Genomic DNA, 23,501 nt, shown 5'->3' on the forward strand with positions numbered 1-23,501 from the left:
ACCCTTAATAATGGTTGCAGATGTTCAGTTAAGAAAAATGAAAGCGGTTTGGTCAGGGATCCGATACCAGACACTATTGGCCTACCTGGTGGCTTCTCCAAATTCTTATGAATTTTGGGCAACAAATAGAGGATATGTTTCTGGGGGTCATCAACTATTAAATGTTGCTTAGTCTGTGATGAAATCACTCCCTCATCACATGCCAGATCCAAAAATGTGTTAATCTCTTTTTTAAAACGAAAGGTGGGGTCAAGTAGCATAGGCATATAATGTCTGACATCTTTTAACTGCCTATATGCTTCGGATACACGATATTCAGTATCCATAACTACCAACGCGCCACCCTTATCCACTGGAACAATGACAATATTTGTGTTATTCTTCAAATTCTTAAATGCCTGTTGTTCTTCAGCTGTTAGGTTTTGATTCAATATTTTAGCTTCACAGTTCTTAAAGTGCAAATCTTTAATAACCGATTCCTGGAATATTGATACATGTTCATCCATTGGGGGCATAAATTTAGACTTTCGAAAACAAAAGTCAGTAGATCTTTGAGCCCTATTCTGTGAACCAAAATACAGTTTTAGATGAAGTATACGACAAAATACTAATACATCATCCACCACACTGTCTTCATTAACAAAAAAGCCAAGAATATATTTAAGTCGTTTATTCAATGGCTGTTGTTCCACATCCGTTAATGTCAGAGGAAATATTATGAACATTATACACATTGTTCACTGATAACCTAAGGTCTGTAACAACATTTGCACATTGTTTATGTATGGTATGCTTTCTACCTCCTATGTGTCATTTGGACCTAAAGGGTAATCCATACCCCGTTGCTTCTTGGAAATAGGTGACCCCTGAATAAGTACCTGTTCAACATCTGTGACCGACAAATCATCCCCTGAAGTACTGCTATACTCTACACCAGATTTCTTGAGAATTGGCCTAGGTCTTTTTCTCTTAGTTCTTATTATTTTGCCCCCCCGGAAAACGTAACACTTTACCTAAGGTCAAAAGGTTTCCCCGTTCATAGTCTTTAATATTACGACTGAACTTTTGGATCTTTTGTTCTCTAATATTAACAAATCCTTAGTCAGTTTCGCTAAACACACCTGATATTGGGTTTGTCCCTCAAACTGTTTTGTCACAAACATGTTGCACATCTACACAATTCTCATTTACCATTCGCTCATAATATGATGACAAAATATTGACAAAAGTCATTGATGCATCCTGCTGTGCTTGTGCCCATTCATACGTCAGTATATCGTCTACCGCACTAACATAAGCTACTGTCCGGACCCTTAGGCCTCTTGGTGTAATATTCTTAGCCTGATAGGCTTTGAATAATTTCAGATGCCAAACGTTAGTGTGAAAATAGTCATATTCCTAGTTAATTTACTAAATAAATCTGTACAGTGGTCAACCACATTATGGACACCTGTATCGCCCTTTCGCTCCCCAGACTTATCAAGTCCGATGGGTAAATCATGCTTGTCAGCAGACAAGCACTGTAGTATGGTGACCAGATCCATCACAAAAACAATCCCAATTCTACCTCCCAATGTATAACACGTGTACATGTTTGAATAATTCTACAAAAAAACACCTTCTTACCTTCATACAATGCATTACTATATATCACAAACTATTATACTTACGTGATGTTCACATCAATTGAAAATCTTCCACCTAATAAAAAGTTTTTTCAAAATCTGACTGTCTCTTATACCATCAATATTCACATTAGTGCAGTTAACATATCTTCATCCCCATATAGCAGTACTTTTGTTTGTTCGTGCATTACCTAAACCAATATTAGTATATACTATACAAACATCTTTGGGAATTGCACTGTTGTTAGGCCCCAACATTTCCTTACAACAAAGTATAGTATAAGCCCACGATTGTGTCATACCATGTGTGAACACTACAACTGAAATTCAATATCCAAAATTTGTCCATAAACCAAACCTATATAAAGCCTGGTACGTCCATTCCAAATTCGTCCACTTCACGGACCAAAATGGCAGTTGTTATATGTATTTTCAACTGAAGTGTTCAGGATTTGCTCATATAGTCACCAAATTCCATCACAATACTGTTGATAACTAGGTCATATATCGCCAACACTTTTCAAACAGACAAATGATCAATATATATCAGTCCTGAACTCAAATAAGCCTTTTCATCACATCTTCTTCACATCAACAGTTATGTCCATATTATGCTCACCTACCGGTCGACACCTATAACAGTTAGATTCCTGGCAGTTATTTTTATCACCAAAAAACTGACTCATGAAATTGTTCAAGCAGCCAGAGTCACAAAAACAACCATAGTTTAACAGCAATGAGATATCAAATTAGCAGCAAACCTGACATATGTTCTCAATATACAAGACCATTGCATACCAGGCCCAGCATACACGATCCTTCGGTCCACTTCTGTATTTAAATCCACAGGCCCCTATAAGGTTTTTTACCAAATGATCAGACGATTTCGCCTTTCACTCCACAATACTAGTAGTGAGCCCCAAAATTCTTTGGTGTTTCAACAACAATTCTATTTTACCTCATAGCCAGGAGATATAGTGCCAATACTTTAGGCCAAAAAGATGTTACTTACATACTCCGGTATCCCATAGAAGCTAATCCATTTTAGAACAGCCCCAAATTAACAATTAGCTTAGTCCACATTCAGTTAGTATATTGCCAAAATTGTTGTATTCATGGCAGAGAGGAAAAAAAAAACAATCACAGTTGTTTGCCAGCGGAAACAGGCATAGTTCAAAAACTATGAACCACCGACAAAAGTTGCAATGATTTGATACAGCAACCTTAAAGTATATTTTCCAAACATACAAACCGTTGTATGTCTACAACACATCCACGACCCTTCGGTCCAGTTCCCTTGTTCATGATTACTCTCCATTTCTTGCAATGATAACCACCCAATGGTCAGATCGTTTTCTCCTTGCTCTTATAAAGACAGCGATGAATACAATAGCATCGTAGAGCCAAAAAAGTGTCAACCGACGATTCTTTCTCACCTCAACAGCAGGGGACTAAACTTCCAGTTGGCTGGTAGACACATATCAACACCGAAGATGCTTTTTCTTCAAATATGTCCATTATGTTAGCCAACTCATATTTCAACAATCTCAACCCATCCCTTGTACTCTAAACACAGTCCATAATAATATTCACCCCAAAAGGCAGGAATCATACAAGGCAACAAAAATAATATTTTGAAACAGTTCCAACAATAAAAAGAACAATTCTCTTTGGTGATTCAGCCACGATCTTTACACCATGCTTACTCAGAGACACATAGCGAGGAAAAACAATAATTACATCCAAAGACACCCCCCCCCACAGGTAAAGCTGGTGCACAGGCCCAAAATCCTCAGTATTAGTCAAAAAAGCAAAGCCAGCACCATGTAAGCATATCCAACCTTATTTTATTGTGGCAATAGCATAAAATTCAGACCGGTTTCAGCAACCTTGCCTTCTTCAATGATAAATACAAAAGCACAAACCACTGTTACTTATACCATGATTAATCACTGCACCATGATACATCATAGGTTCGTACTAGGCTATCTGCCCTAGGGTATTTATAAGCCTAGCCAGAGTGTATTTGGCTTTCGCCACCCATTTTAAATTAATTTTGCTATGCCCTTTCTCGAGGTTAGTATACTGTGCCTCTGTCTAACAGTGACACAGAAGTGATACCCGGGGTAAACCTACGATCTCCCATCCACTCATCAAGATTCCTCTTGAAGAGAGTCAATGAGGGACTCTGCCTAACCTGGACTGGGATTTTATTCCAGAGTGAAGGGAGCCTCTAGGTTATGAATCTGTCCCTCCAGCATGTCCTATTTATTTCAGTGCTGAGGTTCAAGTCTCTCAAGCGCGTAGCTCGATGGGATTTGGATTTTCTGAGGTGCCGCATGTCCAACTCCGGGCCGGACATGGCTCTATACGTCAGGCACATATCGCCTCTGAGCAGGCGGTATGCCACTGAGTAGAGCTGGAGTTTCTTTAACCGGGCAGCATATGGCATCTGTTTGAGCCCTATGATCCTCTTGGTGAGGTACTTTTGGGGTCTTTCCAGTTGCTGCAGGTGTCTGGTAAGGTACATGCCGAAAGGGGCATTGTACTCAATTATGGGCCTGATGAGGGATGAGTAAAGAGGCACGATGACCTTCCCTGATCTAGATGTGAATCACTTCATGATTAGGTGGGCTATATAAAATGTTTTTCTAACCACTCTGGCCACGTGGTTGTCAAATGAGAGATTGCTTATCAACTTGGGTCCCCAGGTCCCTAATTACTTCTTCTGTACTTAATGGATTACCACCTATGTGGTAAGTTGTGGGCACTTTGTTTTTGCCAAAGGGGATGACTATACACTTTTTGGTGTTTAGCTTGAGGCCATGGCTCTGGCACCAGTTGTCTGTTTCTATGAGGCCCTTTTGGAGGATGCTTGTGTTGGCTGGAGAGTCGATTATGGCGCCCAGTTTGCAGTCATCTGCGAACTTGGTCAGCCACAGTCCTTACGTGTTGGCCTGTACCTCTGAGAAATATATACCGAACAAGAGAGGTCCCAGGACTGAGCCTTGTGGGACACCACTTGTAACTGGTTTGGAGTCTGACATGGCTCCAGCAATTCTAACCATATGGGTTCTGTCCTTGAACCAGTTTGCAACACATCTAGTGACATAGGGATTTATATTTAAGCTGGTGAGCTTATCTATAATGCGCGAGTGGGGTATTGTATCGAAAGCTTTTGCGAGGTCCAGGTAGGCTGTGTGGACCACCTTCCCCTCGTCAATGGCCTTGGTGACTGTTTCAAAGAAATCGACCAGGTTTAAGAGGCAGGATCTGCCCTTAACAAAGCCAAACTGGGTAGGATCCAGTGTCTGTAGGTCCCCACTATCTTTATTTATGAGGTCCATGATGATCCTTTCCATAGCTTTGCAGTCCAAGCTAGTCAGGCTTATGGGGCGATAGTTTCCAGGATCCGTTGAGGTACCACCTTTGTGGAGAGGGACCGCTGTTGCTGTACGCCACTCTTTGGGTACATATCTTTTAAAGCAACAACAAAGTACAGTTTTGTACCTACCATAAATGTAGATGTTCGAGGATTCCATTGCTGCAGTCCTAACAATTGGGTATAGTCCGCATCCAGTCGGCCCGAATACCAGAGTATAAGGCTGACGTTGGTCATGGCGCATTAGACTGACGTCAGTACGTCAGGGTACTAATGCGCATGACCGGCGTCCTATCCTCAGTCTTTTCTTGCCCCAGATGTCAGAAGACCCTAAAAGGACAAGGCCCAAAAAGCCTGCACCAAAACATGAACAATATATACAAAAATATAAGCAGGTAAGCTCACCTACACTACCACCCCTAAACACAGAGGGGAAGGAGGGAGGGGAAATTGGACTGCAGCAATGGAATCCTCGAACATCTACATTTATGGTAGGTACAAAACTGTACTATGTTCTTCGTCTTCCATTGCTGCAGTCCTAACAATTGGGTAGAATCCCAAAGCAGAGGTAAGGGAGGCTGGCAAATCATAAAGAAGCAGGAGCTGACAACATGCCTTGCAAAACAGCTGTGGCAAAACCAGCCCTAGACTTAGAGTAGATAGGAAGGTGATAATGCTTAGAGAAAGTATGCACTGAACTCCAAGTAGCTGCTTCCAAAATATCCTTAGTTGCCACCCCCCGTAGAAATGCTGTTGAAGTGGCAGTAGCCCTAGTGGAATGAGGCCTAATCCCAGCTGGAACCTCCTTGCCATGATGGGAATAACAAAATGCAATGCAAAAGCCAATCCACCTAGAAATAGTTTGTTTTGACACAGGCTTGCCCTGAACTCAAAGCAAAAGAAACAAACAACTGCTGAGACTGTCTAAAATCCTTAGTCCTGCTTAAGTAATAACGCAATTGCCTGTGTACATCTAAAGTATGCAAAATCTTTTCCCCTTTATTCTGGGGGTCTGCATAAAAAGTAGGCAAATGAATAGTCTGGTTTAAAGCCACACTAGAAACCACCTTAGGCATAAAGGAAGGATTAGTACGTAATGATACCCTATCCTTATGGAAAATCAAAAAGCGCTCGACTGCCATAAGGGCCTGCAACACAGACACCCTTCTTGCAGAAGTAATAGCCAACAAAAAAGCAGTCTTCCATGACAAATATTTCAATTCAGCAGTAGCCGCAGGCTCAAAAGGTTGTAGAGTAAGTTTTTCCAACACAAAATTGAGATCCCAAGCAGGAGTAGGAGCTCTACGTGGGGGTCTTATATTCTTTGCCCTCTAAGAAACTGCTTGAACAAAGGATGTGAAAACAAAGGTGGGTCACAATCATAGTGAGCTGAAATTGCTGCAGCATGAATCTTAATAGAAGAGAAGGACAACCCTTTGTCCAATAACTCGGTAAGATATTGAAGAGCCACACTCAAATTAGGCTCAGAAATCTCCAAATTCCTTGCTGCACTCCAAAATAAAAATCTCTTCCATTTTGCTGCGTACACTCTCCTTGTACTAGGTCGTCTAGCTTCCATAATCACATTTAAAACTTGTTGAGGAAGTTGAGACCTGCTGTGTTTCAACACAGAATATGCCAGGCTGTTAGATGAAGAGAGTGAAGCTTGACATTGAGCAGATGACCGTCCTCTTGAGATAACAGATGAGGAATCAGAGGTAAAGGCCATGGAGGCTTCTTTACCAGACTCCGTAGTAGTGGGTACCAGTGTTGCCGAGGCCAATCTGGAGCTATCAAAATCATCCTTGGCCTGTCTTGTCTGACCTTTAATAGCACCTTTGGAAGAAGAGGCAGAGGTGGAAAGGCATACACATGAAGATTTTCCCAACTGAAAGACAGAGCATCCACTTTCCAAGCTGTGTGATGAAACCCCTTTGTGCAATACTTTGGCAGCTGGTGGTTTAGTGGAGAAGCGAACAGATCTATGTCTGGAGTTCCCCATGACACTGTCAATGTCTGAAATACATGAAGATCCAGTTTCCACTCGTGGGGATCCATGATTAGTCTGCTTAACACATCTGCTAAGGAGTTCTGTGCTCCTGGCAGAAACCTTGCCTGAAGAGTTAGTTGCAAGCTTAGCGCAATCTCCCATAAAATCATTGCTTGCCTGCATAGAGGATAAGAATGTGTTCCCCCTTGCGTGTTGATGTACCACATGACAGTTGTGTTGTCTGTTAGAATCAACACCTGTCCTGGAAGAAGTAACTCCTTGAAAGCCAGTAAAGCGAACTGGACTGCTAACATCTCCTTCATGTTGATATGTAGATGCTGTAGTCTGGCAGGCCACTTGTCTTGTATCCACTTTCCAAGTAGATGAGCTCCCCAAGCAATGTCCGAGGCATCTGTCGTTAAAATCTGACTCGCCTCTGGCCGGGTCACAGAGAGTCCCTTGTTTAGGTGACATTCCTGAGCCCACCACAAAAATTCCCTTTGAAGGCAAGGTATTATGGGAATGACAGTGTCTAAATCCTGGCAGTGCTGTGTCCATACAGTTTTGAGATACCATTGTAACTTCCTCATATGCAGTTTGGCATTGGGAAGCACCAGAATACAAGATGCCATGAACCCTAATGCTTGAAGGACTGTCCCTGCAGTCAGCACGGACTGATGAGATAGATGATGGACTCATTTGTTTGTCCGGGGTTAAAAAGGCCATCTGGGCTGCTGTATTCAGTCTCACACCCAGAAAGCACATGTCTTGAGAGGGTACTAGACTGGACTTTATTTCGTTCACAGAATACCCTAGGCATCTTAGCACTGCTATAACATATTCCAGATGCTGTAGAAGGTCTTCCTTTTCTTGAGCCAGAATCAGGCAGTCGTCTAAGTAAGGATAGATTTGAATTCCTTGTAGCCTGAAGTAAGCTATCACTGGAGCCAGAACCTTGGTGAATACTCTGGGCGCAGTAGATAAGCCAAAGGGCAATGCAGAGAACTGATAATGAGAATCTCCAGCTCGAAACCGCAGATACTTCCTGCAACTTAGCCTGATAGGCACATGAAGGTAAGCTTCCTTGAGATCTAAAGTTACCATCCAGTGATCTTTGCCCAGCAGAGGTAAAAGCTGATGTAACGTCAACATCTTGAACTTGGGAATGTCCAGATAAGTGTTGAGGAGAGATAAATCCAAAATTGGTCTCCACGTGTTCCCCTTCTTTGGTACTAGGAACATGCGGAATAAAATCCTAGGCCCCTTTCTGATACAGGGACTGGCTGAATGGCCCCATTTTGAGTAACTGAGAAACTTGCTTGTGAGCCTCTTTTCTTTGTGGAGGAGGAACGTCTGGCATGCCTTTGAAAGGGGCATTGTATGGAAATAAAACCTGTAACCGTGGTGAATAATGTCCAACACCCATCTGTCTTGAGTAATTAAATCCCAATTTTCTTTGAAAAGAGACAGTCGTCCTCCCAAAGGAGCTGCCAGGCGAGAATCTACTGGCAGCTGAAAAGGCAGGTCATTGGGTCTGCTTACGAAAGGACTGACCCCTGCCCTCACTAGAAGTCTGAGCAGGTGAACTCCTGTTCTAAACCTAAAAGAACCTTGAGCCCTGCCCCTACCACGTCTAGACCTACCCCTAGACTGGGAGTCATAAGCAGGATAAGTCCACCCCTTAGCAGGCCAATTTCTACTAAACTTGGTGGCTGTACCTGCAAAAATCTTTAACAGTTTGCATAGATCTAGCTTTGTCCTCCATTTTCTTTAAAACTGCTTCCACAGGCGAACCAAACAAAACATCAGACTGTAAAGGTGCATCCAAAATCCTTGTCTTAACATGCTCAGCCAAATTCTGATCTCTTAACCAGGCATGCCTGCGAAGAACAGAACTAGTGGCAGCCACCCTCGAGGAGGCCTGCACAGCATCAAAGCCACATTGCAAAGAATGCTTGCCCACTTGTTCAGACACATAAACCAAATCCAGCAACTCTTTACACTCAATACCTTCCGCCAAAGCATCCACCTTAGACTTCAATTGAGAAAGGAGATAATTTTGATATTTCAGCATGTGGAACTGACAATTCAATGCTCTCATGGCTAGAGTGGAAGAAGTATACAGTTTCTTACCCCACCTATCCAAAGCCCTAGCCTCCTTGTCAGTGGGAACAGGATTTCTAACCACAGAGGCTTTAACACCTTTAGGCCCCTGAGAAATAGTTTCTGGGTCCGCCCTAGGACTCTTAAACAAATACTTATGAGCTTCAGGCACCCTATAGTACCTATCAGGTTTAACAGGAGCAGGAGGCAAAGAATCAGGGTTCAGGGAAGCCTCTGCTAAAACATCTTCCACCACAGTCAACACAGGAGGTATAGCTAAGGGCCTATGCTGGGGTAAAAACAAGAATTCCCTAAGCCTCTTCCTGGAATCAGAGTAATCCTGGCCTTCCCATTTAAAGTGCTCCCTCATGGAATGCAGAGTCTCTGAAAATGAAAAATCCTCAGGAGGAGAAGCCGAAGGAGTGGCATCATCCATATCAGAATCAGAATAAGGAGGATACTCCTGTAAATCATCCAGAGGACTCAGAAGCCTCTGAACCGTGTTCAAAACTGGCAAACTCCGGCTCCACCCTAGGCCTCTTAGCAGGAGGGCCCATAGAACCTCTAATCATAGTAATCAAATCTTCTGCCATTTTAAGCATATGTTTCTTAGGTACAGAACCCGAAAAGCTAGGAGAAGCCCCCACTGAAGCTGAAATTGGCCTACCTCTAAAGAAGCTTTAGCAACAGAAGGAGAGGCTCCAATTACTGTGGGACAAGAGGGAAGAATAGGCCCTTGAGAAGCCCCTTCAGCCTGGCCTGCCTCCTGAGATGGGACATCCTGGAACAGTAAAGTTTCTGCTGGAGACTCCATAGAAACTCCTGGCAAAACCTCTGGCTCCACTGAGCCTCCTAAAGAACCGCCGTCCGGGCCTGCCGGTTCTTCAACCCTAGGCTTCGCTGTTTTGACCTTGTGCTTCCTGGGCGAAGCGGCGCCGGAGCATCCGGCGGCATTTTATAATTGCAACGTTTCCCAAACACTAACCTGGCACAGTCTAACCTCCTCTTAATAGTGCGTTTGTTAAACCTAGCACAAGAGCGGCAACCAACAACGTCGTGCTCAGGCCCTAAACAAGGTATACACAAAGTATGGAAATCCTTATGCGGTATCTGTTTCCCACAAGAAATACAGTTATTCACTTTTTCTGACATCCGGTTAAATACTGAGGCAAGAAAAACCAAAATGTTCCCCAACGGGTACTTAGCCAACTCTGATTCGGTCTGAAACTCCGGTTTCGGAAATATCTCAGAACGCCAACCTGCACTTGCAAAACTGCTTCTGCATCGGACCACGCGGCAAAAAAGACTGAGGATAGGACGCCGGTCATGCGCATTAGTACCCTGACGTACTGACGTCAGTCTAATGCGCCATGACCAACGTCAGCCTTATACTCTGGTATTCGGGCCGACTGGATGCGGACTATACCCAATTGTTAGGACTGCAGCAATGGAAGACGAAGAACATCCTCAATTTGTCAGGACTGTATTCTGACACATATTACAGGTGGTCATTAAGCCCTGGAGAAAACAACTCCCCAGGTTTAATGATCTAACCCCTCTCTTTTTTATTTAATATTACATGCCACCCCAATTTATTTGTCCTGTCCCCCTGTACATGATCAATAATCAAAGTGAAACTTTGCATTACTGTGTTTGAGTGTATGTTTATATAAGGCATTTGATGTGCGTTTATTCCAGATGTCACTAAGATGTTCAGACATACGGACACGCATGGATCTCGAAGTCTGCCCCACATAAAAGGCAGCACATGAACATGTCATTAGGTATACCAGCCAATCGGATCTACAATTCGCAAAAAAAATCTGATGTCATGTACTCTACTACTGTTCTTACTAGAAAACTGTTTTGTTTTTCAACATATGTCTGCATAACGAACAATGTCCACACGGGAATGAGCCACTAATTCTTTCATCAGTCAACGTAAGCTGTTGTCCTGTACCTTGGTCCCTATTACCCCATTTGTAGTGGTTAAAATAACAGCCTAATGTTCGCCCTCTCCTATATGAAAACTGGCATTTCCCAAGTTGCCCTTGAAAAGGGATAATTTTGATAAGTGTGCTTATTTGGTTAAAAGAAAAAAGGAACACTGCGTTCTAGTGGCAGCACTGTTCTGAGGGGTTACAGAAGTAAGACACCCTCACCGACTCCCACCACGCCAAATCCTGGGCGTGTTAACAGAAGTTTGGACTTTGATTACAAACTCAAACAGCAAAAAGTGAACAACCCCCAATGGCTGCCTGAGTGATAGCCCTTCTCGACTGGACCTCACTCCAGTATATGGAGAATAATTGGACCAGATTAACAAGACAGGATCTGCTGGCTGGCAGGCAGGGGGAGTGTTTCAAAAAATATTACGAGATATGACACCCCACCTCTGGCCCAGTAATCAAGGAGCTTCAATCCTCACCACTAGCACCAGTGGGGGACGTACATTGGGAGGATGACAAGTATACAGACAGTATTTCCAGATGCAGCTCTCTGCATCAAGTGTAATTTCCCATAAAAGCACACAGCGAACACAGTCGGTCTGGGGCTGATTTCTCCCTCTTTCTCCAGATCCCCAATAAGACTCCCCCCCCCCCCACTGGCACAACTGTAGAGCTGAGATCTCACCTGAGTGACCAAGCCAAGACCTTCAGCACCCACTGTCAACCCAGTGCTTTGTGTCCCTGCCCAAGTAGCTGACACACACTTTGAGGTTCGAGTTTTACACACACACACACACACACACACACACACCTGGGCAAGGCTGGCACAGGTTTACTAGCTATGCTCCTTCTGCCCAGACTATAAGGTAGTTTCCCCTGCCACCAGTGACTCCTTACCAGCTACTTTAAGGCCCTTAAAGTGTGTCCAATTTTACTGTGTAATGTTACTATCAATACAAATGGTAGTTTGACCAAGGGCATGGCTATTAGGAGTGGCCTACACAGCGTCACCAAATAAATATGCAAGTGCTCCCACAGCTTAAATATGTCTAGACAGACCAGTCACAATGAAAAGTTTAAATATATTTAATAATAAAACAACAAGACAATACTAAATATATATGTACAGTGATATCAGAGTTCATAATCACAATAAATACTTAAAACACTGAAGGACAGCCTCAAATAAAGAAAAATACCTAAGATAAGCTTTGCTATATTCCTGACTATATCCAAAAAAATAGCATTGTACTCTAGTACACTTACTTCAGAGCAAGCAACACAGAAGTGGTAAGTAGATATTAATGTTGTCAGGTCAAAGACAAAATACACAATACTGTCTCTTACGAAGAGACTTCCCAAATTAATATCTCAAATATTACTGCAGGGATAGCTTGCAGAATGACATCATTTCTTGTCATATGACTATCTCAGGGGAAAAACGAACATTGATGTGGCTGGTAGCATTTAGCATCTGCCTGTGAAAATACATACACAAAGGTTTTTCCTCAAACCTTGGTACTTGCTAGAAGTCATAAAACAATAAAACACTTGCAAGACAATGCAGAAAGTTCCCTAGTTTTATAGGTTCATAGTTTAGTACTAGGCTAACTGCCCTTGCGAGCCATTTTAAGTCTATCCAATTATCCCCTGTGAGATTCAAACCCTGTACTTTGTGTTTGTAAGGCAAACACCTTAACCATCAGGCCACCCTCCCGGACATTGTATGTCCTTGCTGCCATAAAGTAATTTAATTTCAGCTATTTTTCTGAAGTTAACCTCATGTTCCAGTTTCCACTGTTAAAATATATACATTCAAACAGTTACAACAGTGTATGTACACTTCTGTTCCCTTCCAGCAAGGCATGCTGTGGATCCATTTTTAAACAGCACTTCATAAAATACCTCTTCAGCACACATGTCTATACAAACCATCTTATACGACATACAGTTCTAATACATTTGTAACACAAGCATATGAATCATGTGGATATTCACAAATCACATATAATTATTTACAAACTTCCAAACAGCTGTGCTGGAAGCATCTCCTTTCATGATGGGACAGATTAAATAAGCACCCCTGCAGACTGACCATTGGGAAGTAGTAGTACAGCAGTGGTGGAAGCCCACTCAAAATCCAGTATGACTTACTTTAATTGCACTTCTAATCACTCTGCTGCATGCATCCAAACCAAGAAGGCAGGTTTCTTCCATGCATTTAGTGAGTAAGGAAGGGTAAAAAAGAGATGCTGTTGGGGGGAAGGAGAGTCTACACTGGCCATGGACAGCATACAGCTGCTGACACACTGCTACCCCTGTCAGAAATGTGCCATTCATTATCCATATCTATAAAAGTGAGAGCTCCTCCACATTCCGACAAGTGGTAATTTATTTAACATTTGTTTACCGGGAAAGACTGACTGGGACAGAGCCCGTTTTCAGAGAAGGCATGGGGAGAAACGCTCCAGACCTCATGTCTTTGGAATGTGGGAGGAAACCGAAGCACCCGAAGGAACCCCACACAAACACAGGGAGGACATGCAGAATGCACACAAAAGGCACCCCAGCCAAGAATCTAACTGGAGGACCTCTTGCTGTGAGAAAACAATGCTTACCTCTGCACCATTGCATCGCCCACTGCACCCATCCTTCTCCTTCATAAACAGCTTTTTAAATCAACAGCCTTAAAACCATATCCTTTACTGAGTGATGCTCTTGGAAGAGGATACGTCTTGGCAGACTCTTCCACCCGCAAGCTGTATCCAGGAAATGAGCTGCTGTAAACTGTATTTAGTGGGTATATGCTGTGTGACCTATGTCTGAGACAGTGGTATATTGCTGTCTGACACAGCAGCAGGGCAGTCGTTTAATGTTAATGCCTCTTATTTTACCTGGTTCATAAAGCACCCTGCCTCCTTACCAGCAACGCTGAGCATATGGTGGTGGTGGTGGAGTAGTGGTCATCTGTAGCTTCTCACCATCCTAAAAAGATAGTGTTATGGTCCTTCCATAACATGCTGACATCATCTCTAAACAGCAACAATATACCTTACCACTGGCTTGACATTCTGTATGGTAGTTTAACCCCTACAACTCCAACCTAGGCTTCTTCTACTGCATCCAGCCCATAAAGTACATGTGTTCAACAACACCCACAGTACAGCCTTCTCATGTTTAAGCATTATCCTGATCTCCTCCTTCCATATTTCCACTGTTCTGCTTGCAGATTTGCACTGTGTGCTAGGGATCCATCTTTGGATGAAGAGTGTACAGCTCATTAGCTGCCACTGTGTGACTGTACCCCAAAGTGCACAGCTCTGTCAACACCTGTACACTGCACAATGATCAGTGGCAGCAAATCCACAAGTACAAGTGGCAATTCATCACAGTCGAGCAAAAATTCTACAAAGAAAGAAAGACTACATTCATGGAGTCGGGCAAGATGTACAAGCAGTCAACAGCAAAGCCACAGAGACAGGAAGTCACAATGCCCAACAGGAAATTTATACATTCAGACAGCATGTCCAGAGAGTTGGGCAGGGAATCCACAGGGCCTGACATCAACTCCCCTAGCAGTATATCTCCATAAGAAATCCACACATCAGTCAAACACTTAACAGGATATGACAACAACTTCACAAGTAATCTCCAATGTCAGACATCAGTTCCTCAGGGTCTGGAAGCTTTTCCACCAATTCTGCCAGCAACTGCATTAAGTTAGCAGCTATTCTACAAAATCAGGGTCTTTTCCCTGGCTATACCTCAATTTTCTGTTCATGAATTCTGGACAATGCAAAAAAAAAAAAAAGCTCAAAGCTCCAAAATCAATGACATTTTTTTAATTATTACAATAAGCTTCGCATCAACATGCATTTCCTGAATCATAAGTAGTGACAGACCAAAATAGTCGTTTTAAATTAAAATTTGTCTTCTAATGATAAGGACCCTGACTCAAAGATCAAAACTGATTTTTAGTAAGTTTCTCTGGTTACTACAGCCTGGCGGCATTGTGCACCACAAGCATATGTATAACGTCCTTTCATAGTAGAAGCTATCAGAGATCACATTTTTATCCAAATGTCTTTTGATCCAGATAATTCTGCTTCAGCAAAGTTAATGGATATACAGCAGGCATCAGTGTAGCGTGTACAACCTCCAACCAATACAGAAGTTACTAGCATGACACTACTGGCCAGTGCGCTTGAAAATTATTAACCACAGATATATTTCAGGCATATCCTATAAACATACATATGTAAAAACAAGAAAAAAAAACAAGAGCATTGGATATATCTAAGAACAAAACATATCACTTATGCAAAACACTCTGCTTAATTTGCGACTTGAGATACAGAGCTCAGTTCTTTAGCATAAAAAATATATTTATTATTTAAAAAATATACACAAACATACATACTCATAAGAGTATGTCAAACACTCAAAGTATCAAAACAAAGATTCAAGCAGATAAAATCGAATCATACAGATTCAAAAAAATAAAATCTATTTTTTGTACGGGGCAAGCTCTCCTATGCCTCTTACACCCCCCCTACTAATTATATATGACAACTCAGTAATCACACCACTGTAGGGAAAAGGTATATTCCAGATCCACACTGTACTGCGACCATGAGCACAGAAACGGCAGCAAAGTTCAAAAAGTTACCTTCTGAACACTGCAGCAGCTCATTCAAGCGCTCAAACACTTCACAGTTTGACTAAATGAATGGAACCCATTCTCACACACACACCTCGAGTGTAGGGCAATGGAGAATGGCAAGTGCCCAAGTAACTGACATCGACACATTCGGCACATGCTCCGGGGATTACCCCAATGTGGAATAAACCAAAGGCAAATATTAGTGCAGGGGGGCAAGCCACCCTGCATCACCCCATGTGGGGAGATGTATCCCGCACACTCAGTGATCATTATATATACCAACTCCAAGACTGTACAATCCTGGCAGAAAGGAAATACTTCCCTAATTAGGGACTGTCGATCTCTCACACCAGTCAACCACCTGGCTTTGTCGAACAAATGGTGTCACTCTACTTGCTGTTCACTCCAGTGCTTGGCACCCATAAAGCAACTGTGAATTTTGTATTAATCAATATTATTTCATTGTTACTGCTGTAAACAGATGTGTTTAATGGTAATTATGAATAACTAAGCTGAGATGTAATTTGCAGACAGGTTCTGTGAAAAGTCACTCCCCCGTCCCCACCACACTTATCCCAAGACATCCGTACCACCTGTCCATTTACTTTGCATCTCTAAAGAGCAGATCGTGAACACCCTTTCTAAGGTCAAAAAAACAGCACCCATGGGAACTGATAACATCCCAGGCTTGAATTATGCCACAGATAACTTGAAGGGACCCATGTGTGTGAAAGCATTTAGGCACTACCTCTATCCTCTTCTATATACATCCCAGTATATGCCAGAGGATTTTTTCGTCTTCTCTAATCGTAAACTCTTCTTACATTTTCCCCAATTAATCACCTCCTTTATTTTTTACCGAAGTCCAGAAAGTCAATTTTGACATATCCAAGTTTTCAGCTAGCTCCTCTGTTTTAGAATCCAAGTCATTTAATAACTCACAAACCGTTTGCTTTAACTATTCACTAATAAAGCTCTTCTACATTAAATATGCAGAGAAACATCTGTGCTTTTCTTTTCTCTTTTATACTATCATCCCAGTAGCATTGCTTTGCAGTACAGAGATTCTGGCCACAAACATAGTCTTGATGACCTGAGTTAAGACTATTGGATGAAACTCTTAAGGAGCCAAATGGGGAGAGATGAGAGTCAACAACAGACAATAGTTTTGCAAAGCGTGCGGGAGAGTGTTGAGAGTGCTGCCCAAGGTAAGACCAAACAATTCTGAGTACTATTTAAGACTGTTCAAGAAAAATAAATGAACACAGTGTGCCAGCACTCTGCCCGATTAATCCTATTGTGCAAAACTCTGAATTTGCAAAGGGTTTGCACAAGAAACATTGCACCTGTAGCCAAATGGGGAAGGCAGTTAGGAGTATCAAAATATCTCACAACCTCATAAGGATAATAATTCCCACACCTGGAAGTATATACCAGTGGAAAATGAGAACCAATACAGTACAAGAGAGTACAAAAAGGAGATGAGACTGAGTGGACCTGGGCCAAAAGAAAAAAAAAAAAGAAAAAAAAAATGTACGGAAAAAAAATTTTTTTCGGTTCTAGTCAGGAATGTGTAGCGAGTTTAACCAGGGAAGACATTTCCTAATTTGGTCAATGACAAATTCATAATCAAATTTGTACTAAGAAGACCAGTGCACAAAAATTAAATCATGAACTAGTTATTTTCAATAGCACTAATGAATGAAGAAATAGTCACTCTAAACTTCCAGATGCCTGCACTGGCAGAAAACAAGTAGAATCTAGGATATTAGTAATGATGTTATAGTACCCTGATGTCAGCTCTTACGTGAACTCCTTCGCTCTTACTAATGGGCTCATAGAAACAAAGATCTGTTAATATTCTACTGTCGTACACATCACTAGACAATAAGGTTTGTGGTAGTAGGAAATGTGGAATAAGACTGACAATGAGGTTTGTCAAAAGACTTATTCCTTGAGGGAAAAACGCTTAGATGTTAGAAAGTTATACAAGCCCAGCTCTTGATAATTTATTGGAGTAAGGAGTCAGCAGCTCATAGCAGTATATAATGAAGATAGCCTGGACACAAAAGTGCAGCACCACAGACACCAGAATGCCAACACTCATCTCATCCAATACTACATTCATACTACTCCTTCTGCTTCTAGTAAAACAGTGCAAAAGAACTTAAACAGTTATCTTGCAAGACTATCTAACAAACAAGAAAAATACTTCATGCCAAACCATTATGAAGGCCAAAACTCAAACAATCATAAAGAATGAAGAATTCAAGGTAAGCAGTGTGATCGAAAGTGTAATCTTTACAGTTCAAGCAACTTACATCATCATCATCTTCTGCATCCTCATCTTCATCAATTTTTCCATATCCAGGGGGAAGTGGTGGACCAATAAAATCATCATCAGAACTACTGCCATCATCTGGGCCTGAACCAGATGTCTTGAGTGGTAGTGGTGGACCAACTGGTTCATCATCTGAACTTTCATCATCACTGTTGCTGCTTACCTTGTTTCTGTTTAAAGAAACACTTATATTAGCTATAAAATAACAAAAACCCAAGTACCACAAACTACAGTAACATGCATACATATTACATACAGTAAAAATGAAAAGGTCTTCAAAACAATGAATCAGAGGCAGGTAACAAAATAGCCAGTCTAGCTTTTCTGTTAGCAAAGAAATACTGAATGTGTTCTACAAAACAAGGCACTCCACAGGATCCAGACATACTCTTGATGAGGACACATTTCAGACATCTAGTTTCCAGATGAACAGTGCCAAAAAATATTTTGTATTACTGAAAGCATTTAATGAAATAACACTAACTTTGCAGTACAACTTAATATGTGTAAGTTATTCATTCAGGCCAGTAAGTACTCCTCTAAAAGACTTTTATCTGTTGATTTATTCACATTCATTTTCCATGATTCAGAAAATATCTTACAGTAACAGTTATTTTTCACCTTTATAGTCTCACATACTTAGTTTTTAATTTCAGACAATTCAGTCTGAAATCACATAACACTTATGAAGATGAGCAGGCAGGAATGATAACGATCAAAGTAAACATTTACTGTAAGTGTTTTCTTTCACTCATCTTCCAGCATGCCTTTGAAATGTGCATAAAAGCTGAAACCCTCACTGAAGGCCCACTAAAACATGGCAAGAGACTGCACAACAAGTTTAACAAAGCAGGCTAGCAGCTGACTCGCAGTTAGTGCAGAGGAATGATGCCATACACTCAACATGCAGCTTCCTGCAGACCAAATGTTTGACTCTCTCAGCCTCCTTTTGCCAACTGTGCAACTAAACACTGGCAATAATAACCTTCCAGAATGCCAACAGATCAAAACAGCTGATCTCATACTAAGTGTCCAGGCTGTTCTTAAAATATCTGAAGTAGTGCTTGCTTTAATGTAAATTCGTAGTTTATTCCATGCATCATTTACTCTCTCAGATAACCAATTTCCAGCATCTTCTGTTAATGTCACAGGCTTGGTTAAGATCCCTAGAGCGAGTGACTCTTGTCCCGTTTGATTTGCAGATGTGCAGCCTATCTATCAGGGCAGGATCACACCCACTGGGTAGGCCAGGCACAAGTCACATCTCAGCAGCCTCTGCGATACAGAGTAAAGTAACAGGGCTTTCAATCTATAAATGCAAGTCATGGTTTGGAGGCCCTGTATTCTGTTGGTTAGAAACCTCTTCTCTACTACTTTTTGATAACTCCAAACTTTCCAAGAGGTAGTTGTCCCTAAACGCTGAATAAGGCCTCCTCTTAAATATCTATGTGAAACACTGTACAAGTTCAGATATTTTAGTCTTTTAAAATAACTTAAGGTTTCCATATTGTTACTCCATAATAGAGTTTGGGACTAATGTAACTAATAAACAATGACCATCATTTCTGACTTCCTTGACTTTATAAACCTTTTTATACAACCTATAGTTCTACAACTATCATTAGCCAACTGGATGACATGATTAGAAAAACTCAAAGGTTTATCTATCCCATCTATCTGGGTCCTTAAATTAATCTACAGTTTCAAACACTGTGTGCTGTAATAAATATTTATCTTTCAATTTACGTTTCCCCATATCTCACAAGCTTATTTTTTTATGTATTTACCAGCATATTGTTCTCCTGTACCCAAAATGGCCAATTTAGTCAAGTTCTTTTGCAGGCATGCCCTGTCTTTAGTGCATGCAATCAGTTTACCCATTTTCAAGTCATCAGCATAGAGTGTAGAACACCTCAGATGAAAAAGATATATCTGAAAGATACAATCTAAACAACATGCACCTACTATAGAGACCTGTGGGACACCCTGACTAACTTTGAATTTCACCTGTCCAAATGCTGTATGATACTTACTATGGCCTATCTGCAAGACTTGCAGCTAACCATCTGAGTAACAGTATGTCAATACCAAGTTGTTCTAATATATCAGTGTTTTATATACAATGCTATCAAATGCTGAAGTTAAATCTATATAAATTACATGTCAGCACAAATTTTCAATTGCAGCTATTATATTTTTATAAAATAATGTTACAGGTGAAAATAGATCTATTTTCAACATATGGATGCTGATGCATGATTTCATGTCCCAACCGTTCCAGTTCTGAAAATTATTTATCCAATACAACCTTCTCAATCATTGTTCCACAACATGAAAGGTCTGTAGGACTCTGGGTTTGTCATACTCCCCTTTCCCTTAAAGGCAGGTTTAACAAGTGGATGACTCCCATCTTGAGGAATCGCCCCTTATTTGTAAGACCTAGTAAATAATAGATATAATGGTATTGTAAGTTTAGGCCAAAGTATTCTAGGGTAATTATTACTAATTTCGTCTCCTCCATGTGCTCTGTTTGGATCCATTTTGAGTAGTTATTTTTCAATATAATATGAGGCTACCTGGATGCCACTAGGACAATTTATCACCCCCACTTTGTGGATTCAAAATGCTTTACACAAGAATTTGTAAATATATGTATACTCTCTGTTGTGTCTCAGAATAAATTTTAGAATCTACAGTTTATCAATTCGTACGTCTTTACTCCTACCACAGCTTGTGTGTGTATGGATGTTACTAGGCTAGTGAAATGGTTTCCTATTATGCTCAATATCTTTATATACATTTTCTTCAGATTTTTATTAATTTGTCTGTCCATCTTATTTATTTCATTTTTCAAAGTCAGAGTTTAATTTATGTTCCATTTCTTATATTTGTCTCTCACCTTAATCAAGTATCTTGCTCTTATAAAAATATATCCTGAAGTAGATCCTGATGTTACAAATCTTTTGGATTTTTTTTGCTTTCAAACAATTTCTCTTTCAAAGCTTTTCTCATTCCTAATGCAGTTTTTCCACTGAACACATCACTCAAATTAGTTTTACATAGTGATGGTTTTGTTCCCGTATAATCTCTTATTAATCTTCTGTGCACTGGTTTAGATTTCAGTTTGGAAGCATTATCTAGTAACAAATTAACCTTTATAACCCATGATCATTGTACATCAATGATGGCAAAGACTGACAAAGTAACCATAATTTCTTTAGGAATGCAAACAATGTCCAATATGTTCCATTCCCTGGTAGTCTTCTTTACAATCTGAAGCAACTTTTGAGATTTAAGTATTTTCTTCTGATTTATTTCTTAGAAAAACTGCATTGCAGCCTACTTTTCGGCGTTTTCTTTCTTTCAAAAGTTGATATCTGTGTTAGAAACAGTATTTAGAACATACCTAGAGCCTTGTTTATTGCATTTTTTGTGTTGCACTTAATTTAAAATCGTTTTTTTCTTAAAATTGCATTTTACCTGCCTCTGACCTAGGACACACGTATTGGGGTCATTTATTGCACTGTTCTGACTAGTTTGCTACTTGTGTGTCTCTGCTATCCTTAAACAAAAAAAAAAAAAAAATTGCTATTTTCACACTTTCTATAATTTAAAAAAAAAAGTTCAGTTACAGAGTTGCTGTTCTCAACTGTTTGTAAGTTTCTTGGAGGCCAGTGCTTACTTGGGCTAAAGTGAAGTCTCTGTGTTCACCAGTGGCAGTGGTGAACATTGAGCAGCCTGCCTGTCCCTGTAGGAGTGGTTACTGTTTAGAAACTGTAGTTTATTGCCCATTTTGGGTCAATTCCAAACTCATTGATCTCTCTCTCTTAACACCCTGCAACTCTCTTTTTGCGCTGTCTTGCGCACACAGCAGTGCCGGTTAGCTGGGGTATACTATTCCTGGCTCCACAAAGTGTGTGCTGCAAATTTTCCCTTAGAACTAGGCAAGCCTCAGCTCAAGTGCTTCAGATCAACTGTTCTTATTGCAGCACTTGCATAACCCAAATCAGCACTTGTCCAAATCTCCTAGACAGCACTATTATAATACAGAACAAGACCCTCGATTGTCCACAAGACAAGTGAAATTTACTTTTCCAAGCATGTCCAGAGGTCAGCTTCAGGTGTACTCTCCAGATCATCTGGTGGAATTGGGCATCCTGAGGCAATGTCACAACTGCATCATGTATACAGACAACCCTCTCCTCTTACCTCTGGACACAAACACTTGTGAGAGATGCAAATAAACAGCCAGACTGGAGGCCAAGCGCCCTCAACCCATGACTGTAACAGACAGTCAAGAGGAGAAGAGACACATTAGCATCACACCACCAGTCACACATGGATCTACAAAACAAGCACCAGCAAAACATACACATAAATACACAAAAACATATTCGGAGGCACTAGGTACCAATATGAAAAAGAAACAGGACCCTCCAAAGCAGACAAGCAAGAAACCTGCACCTCCAAACACAAGCCAGAAACCACATAATTCACCTCAGCAGTGTGCCTCATGACAGCCCTTAAGGCAAAACACCATACTCAACAAGCTAGTAATAGGAGACTCTATAGTAAGGCACACAGATGTTCCACTCACCAGGCTGAACAAGGAGAAAGTTACTGTCAGCTGCCTGTCGGGTGCTAGGATCCGCCACATAACACAGGCACTTAGGTCACTCCAGAACAAGTACAAGTATGACGCTGTCATTGTACATGTTGGTGTGAATGATCTAAGACGTACCTCCCTGGACTGCATGAAAAGAGACATTGAGGAGCTCTCTGATCATGTAGCCCAAGCAGGTATGACCCTGACCTTGAGTAGCATACTACCTTCACCTAGAATGATACCACAATACAAAGACAAAATGATAAATTTCAACAAATGGCTAAGCTTCTGGTGTCATTCTAAGGGGATCCAGTGTCTGTCTGCCTGGGATGACATGAAAGATAAGCCTCGCTGTTTCGCCAGAGATGGTTTGCACCTGTCACCCCTAGGCTTTCGAATGCTGACCAAGGCTCTTGCGTCCCCATAGTGCCTTTTTTAGGCAAGGCTCAAAGGACAAACCAACACAGGTAACCAAAAACTAAGGGTAATGCTACTCAATGCCAGAAGTCTCAACCTCAAAATGCATGCACTCGAGGCACTCCTCAGTATGGAGAAAATCTATGTTTGTACAGTGACGGAAACCTGGTTCAAGGCTCCAGAGAGCACCCCAGCACTACCAGGTTACAATTCATATCATACCTTCCGGCCTCAGTTACTGGATCGCAGTACAAAGGGCGGAGGTGTATCCATATTCATCAAGGATACCCACTTCTCCAGGTTAGTGGCGCAGCATGATGTGCCAGAGATCATCCATGTGCAACTATCAGCAGACAAAACCATATTTCAAGTCGTAGCCTGTTATAGATCGCCCACCATGTCCCAAGATGCTCACTCAGCATTCC

General features: G+C 41.3%; 1 protein-coding gene across 1 annotated transcript in view; it reads right to left on the reverse strand.

Moving 5' to 3' along the window:
• WDR70 (WD repeat domain 70) overlaps positions 1 to 23,501 on the reverse strand; it is a 2,546,720-nt gene that overhangs the window by 2,232,500 nt on the left and 290,719 nt on the right. Inside the window, exon 5 of the mRNA XM_044069907.1 lies at positions 18,034 to 18,223. Coding sequence (XP_043925842.1) covers positions 18,034 to 18,223 — 190 coding nt within the window. The remainder of the gene's footprint in view (positions 1 to 18,033; positions 18,224 to 23,501) is intronic.

Source organism: Protopterus annectens, chromosome 1.part0 (assembly GCF_019279795.1).
Source record: "Protopterus annectens isolate FY-2018-M chromosome 1.part0, PAN1.0, whole genome shotgun sequence".
NCBI classification, from domain to species: domain Eukaryota; kingdom Metazoa; phylum Chordata; order Ceratodontiformes; family Protopteridae; genus Protopterus; species Protopterus annectens.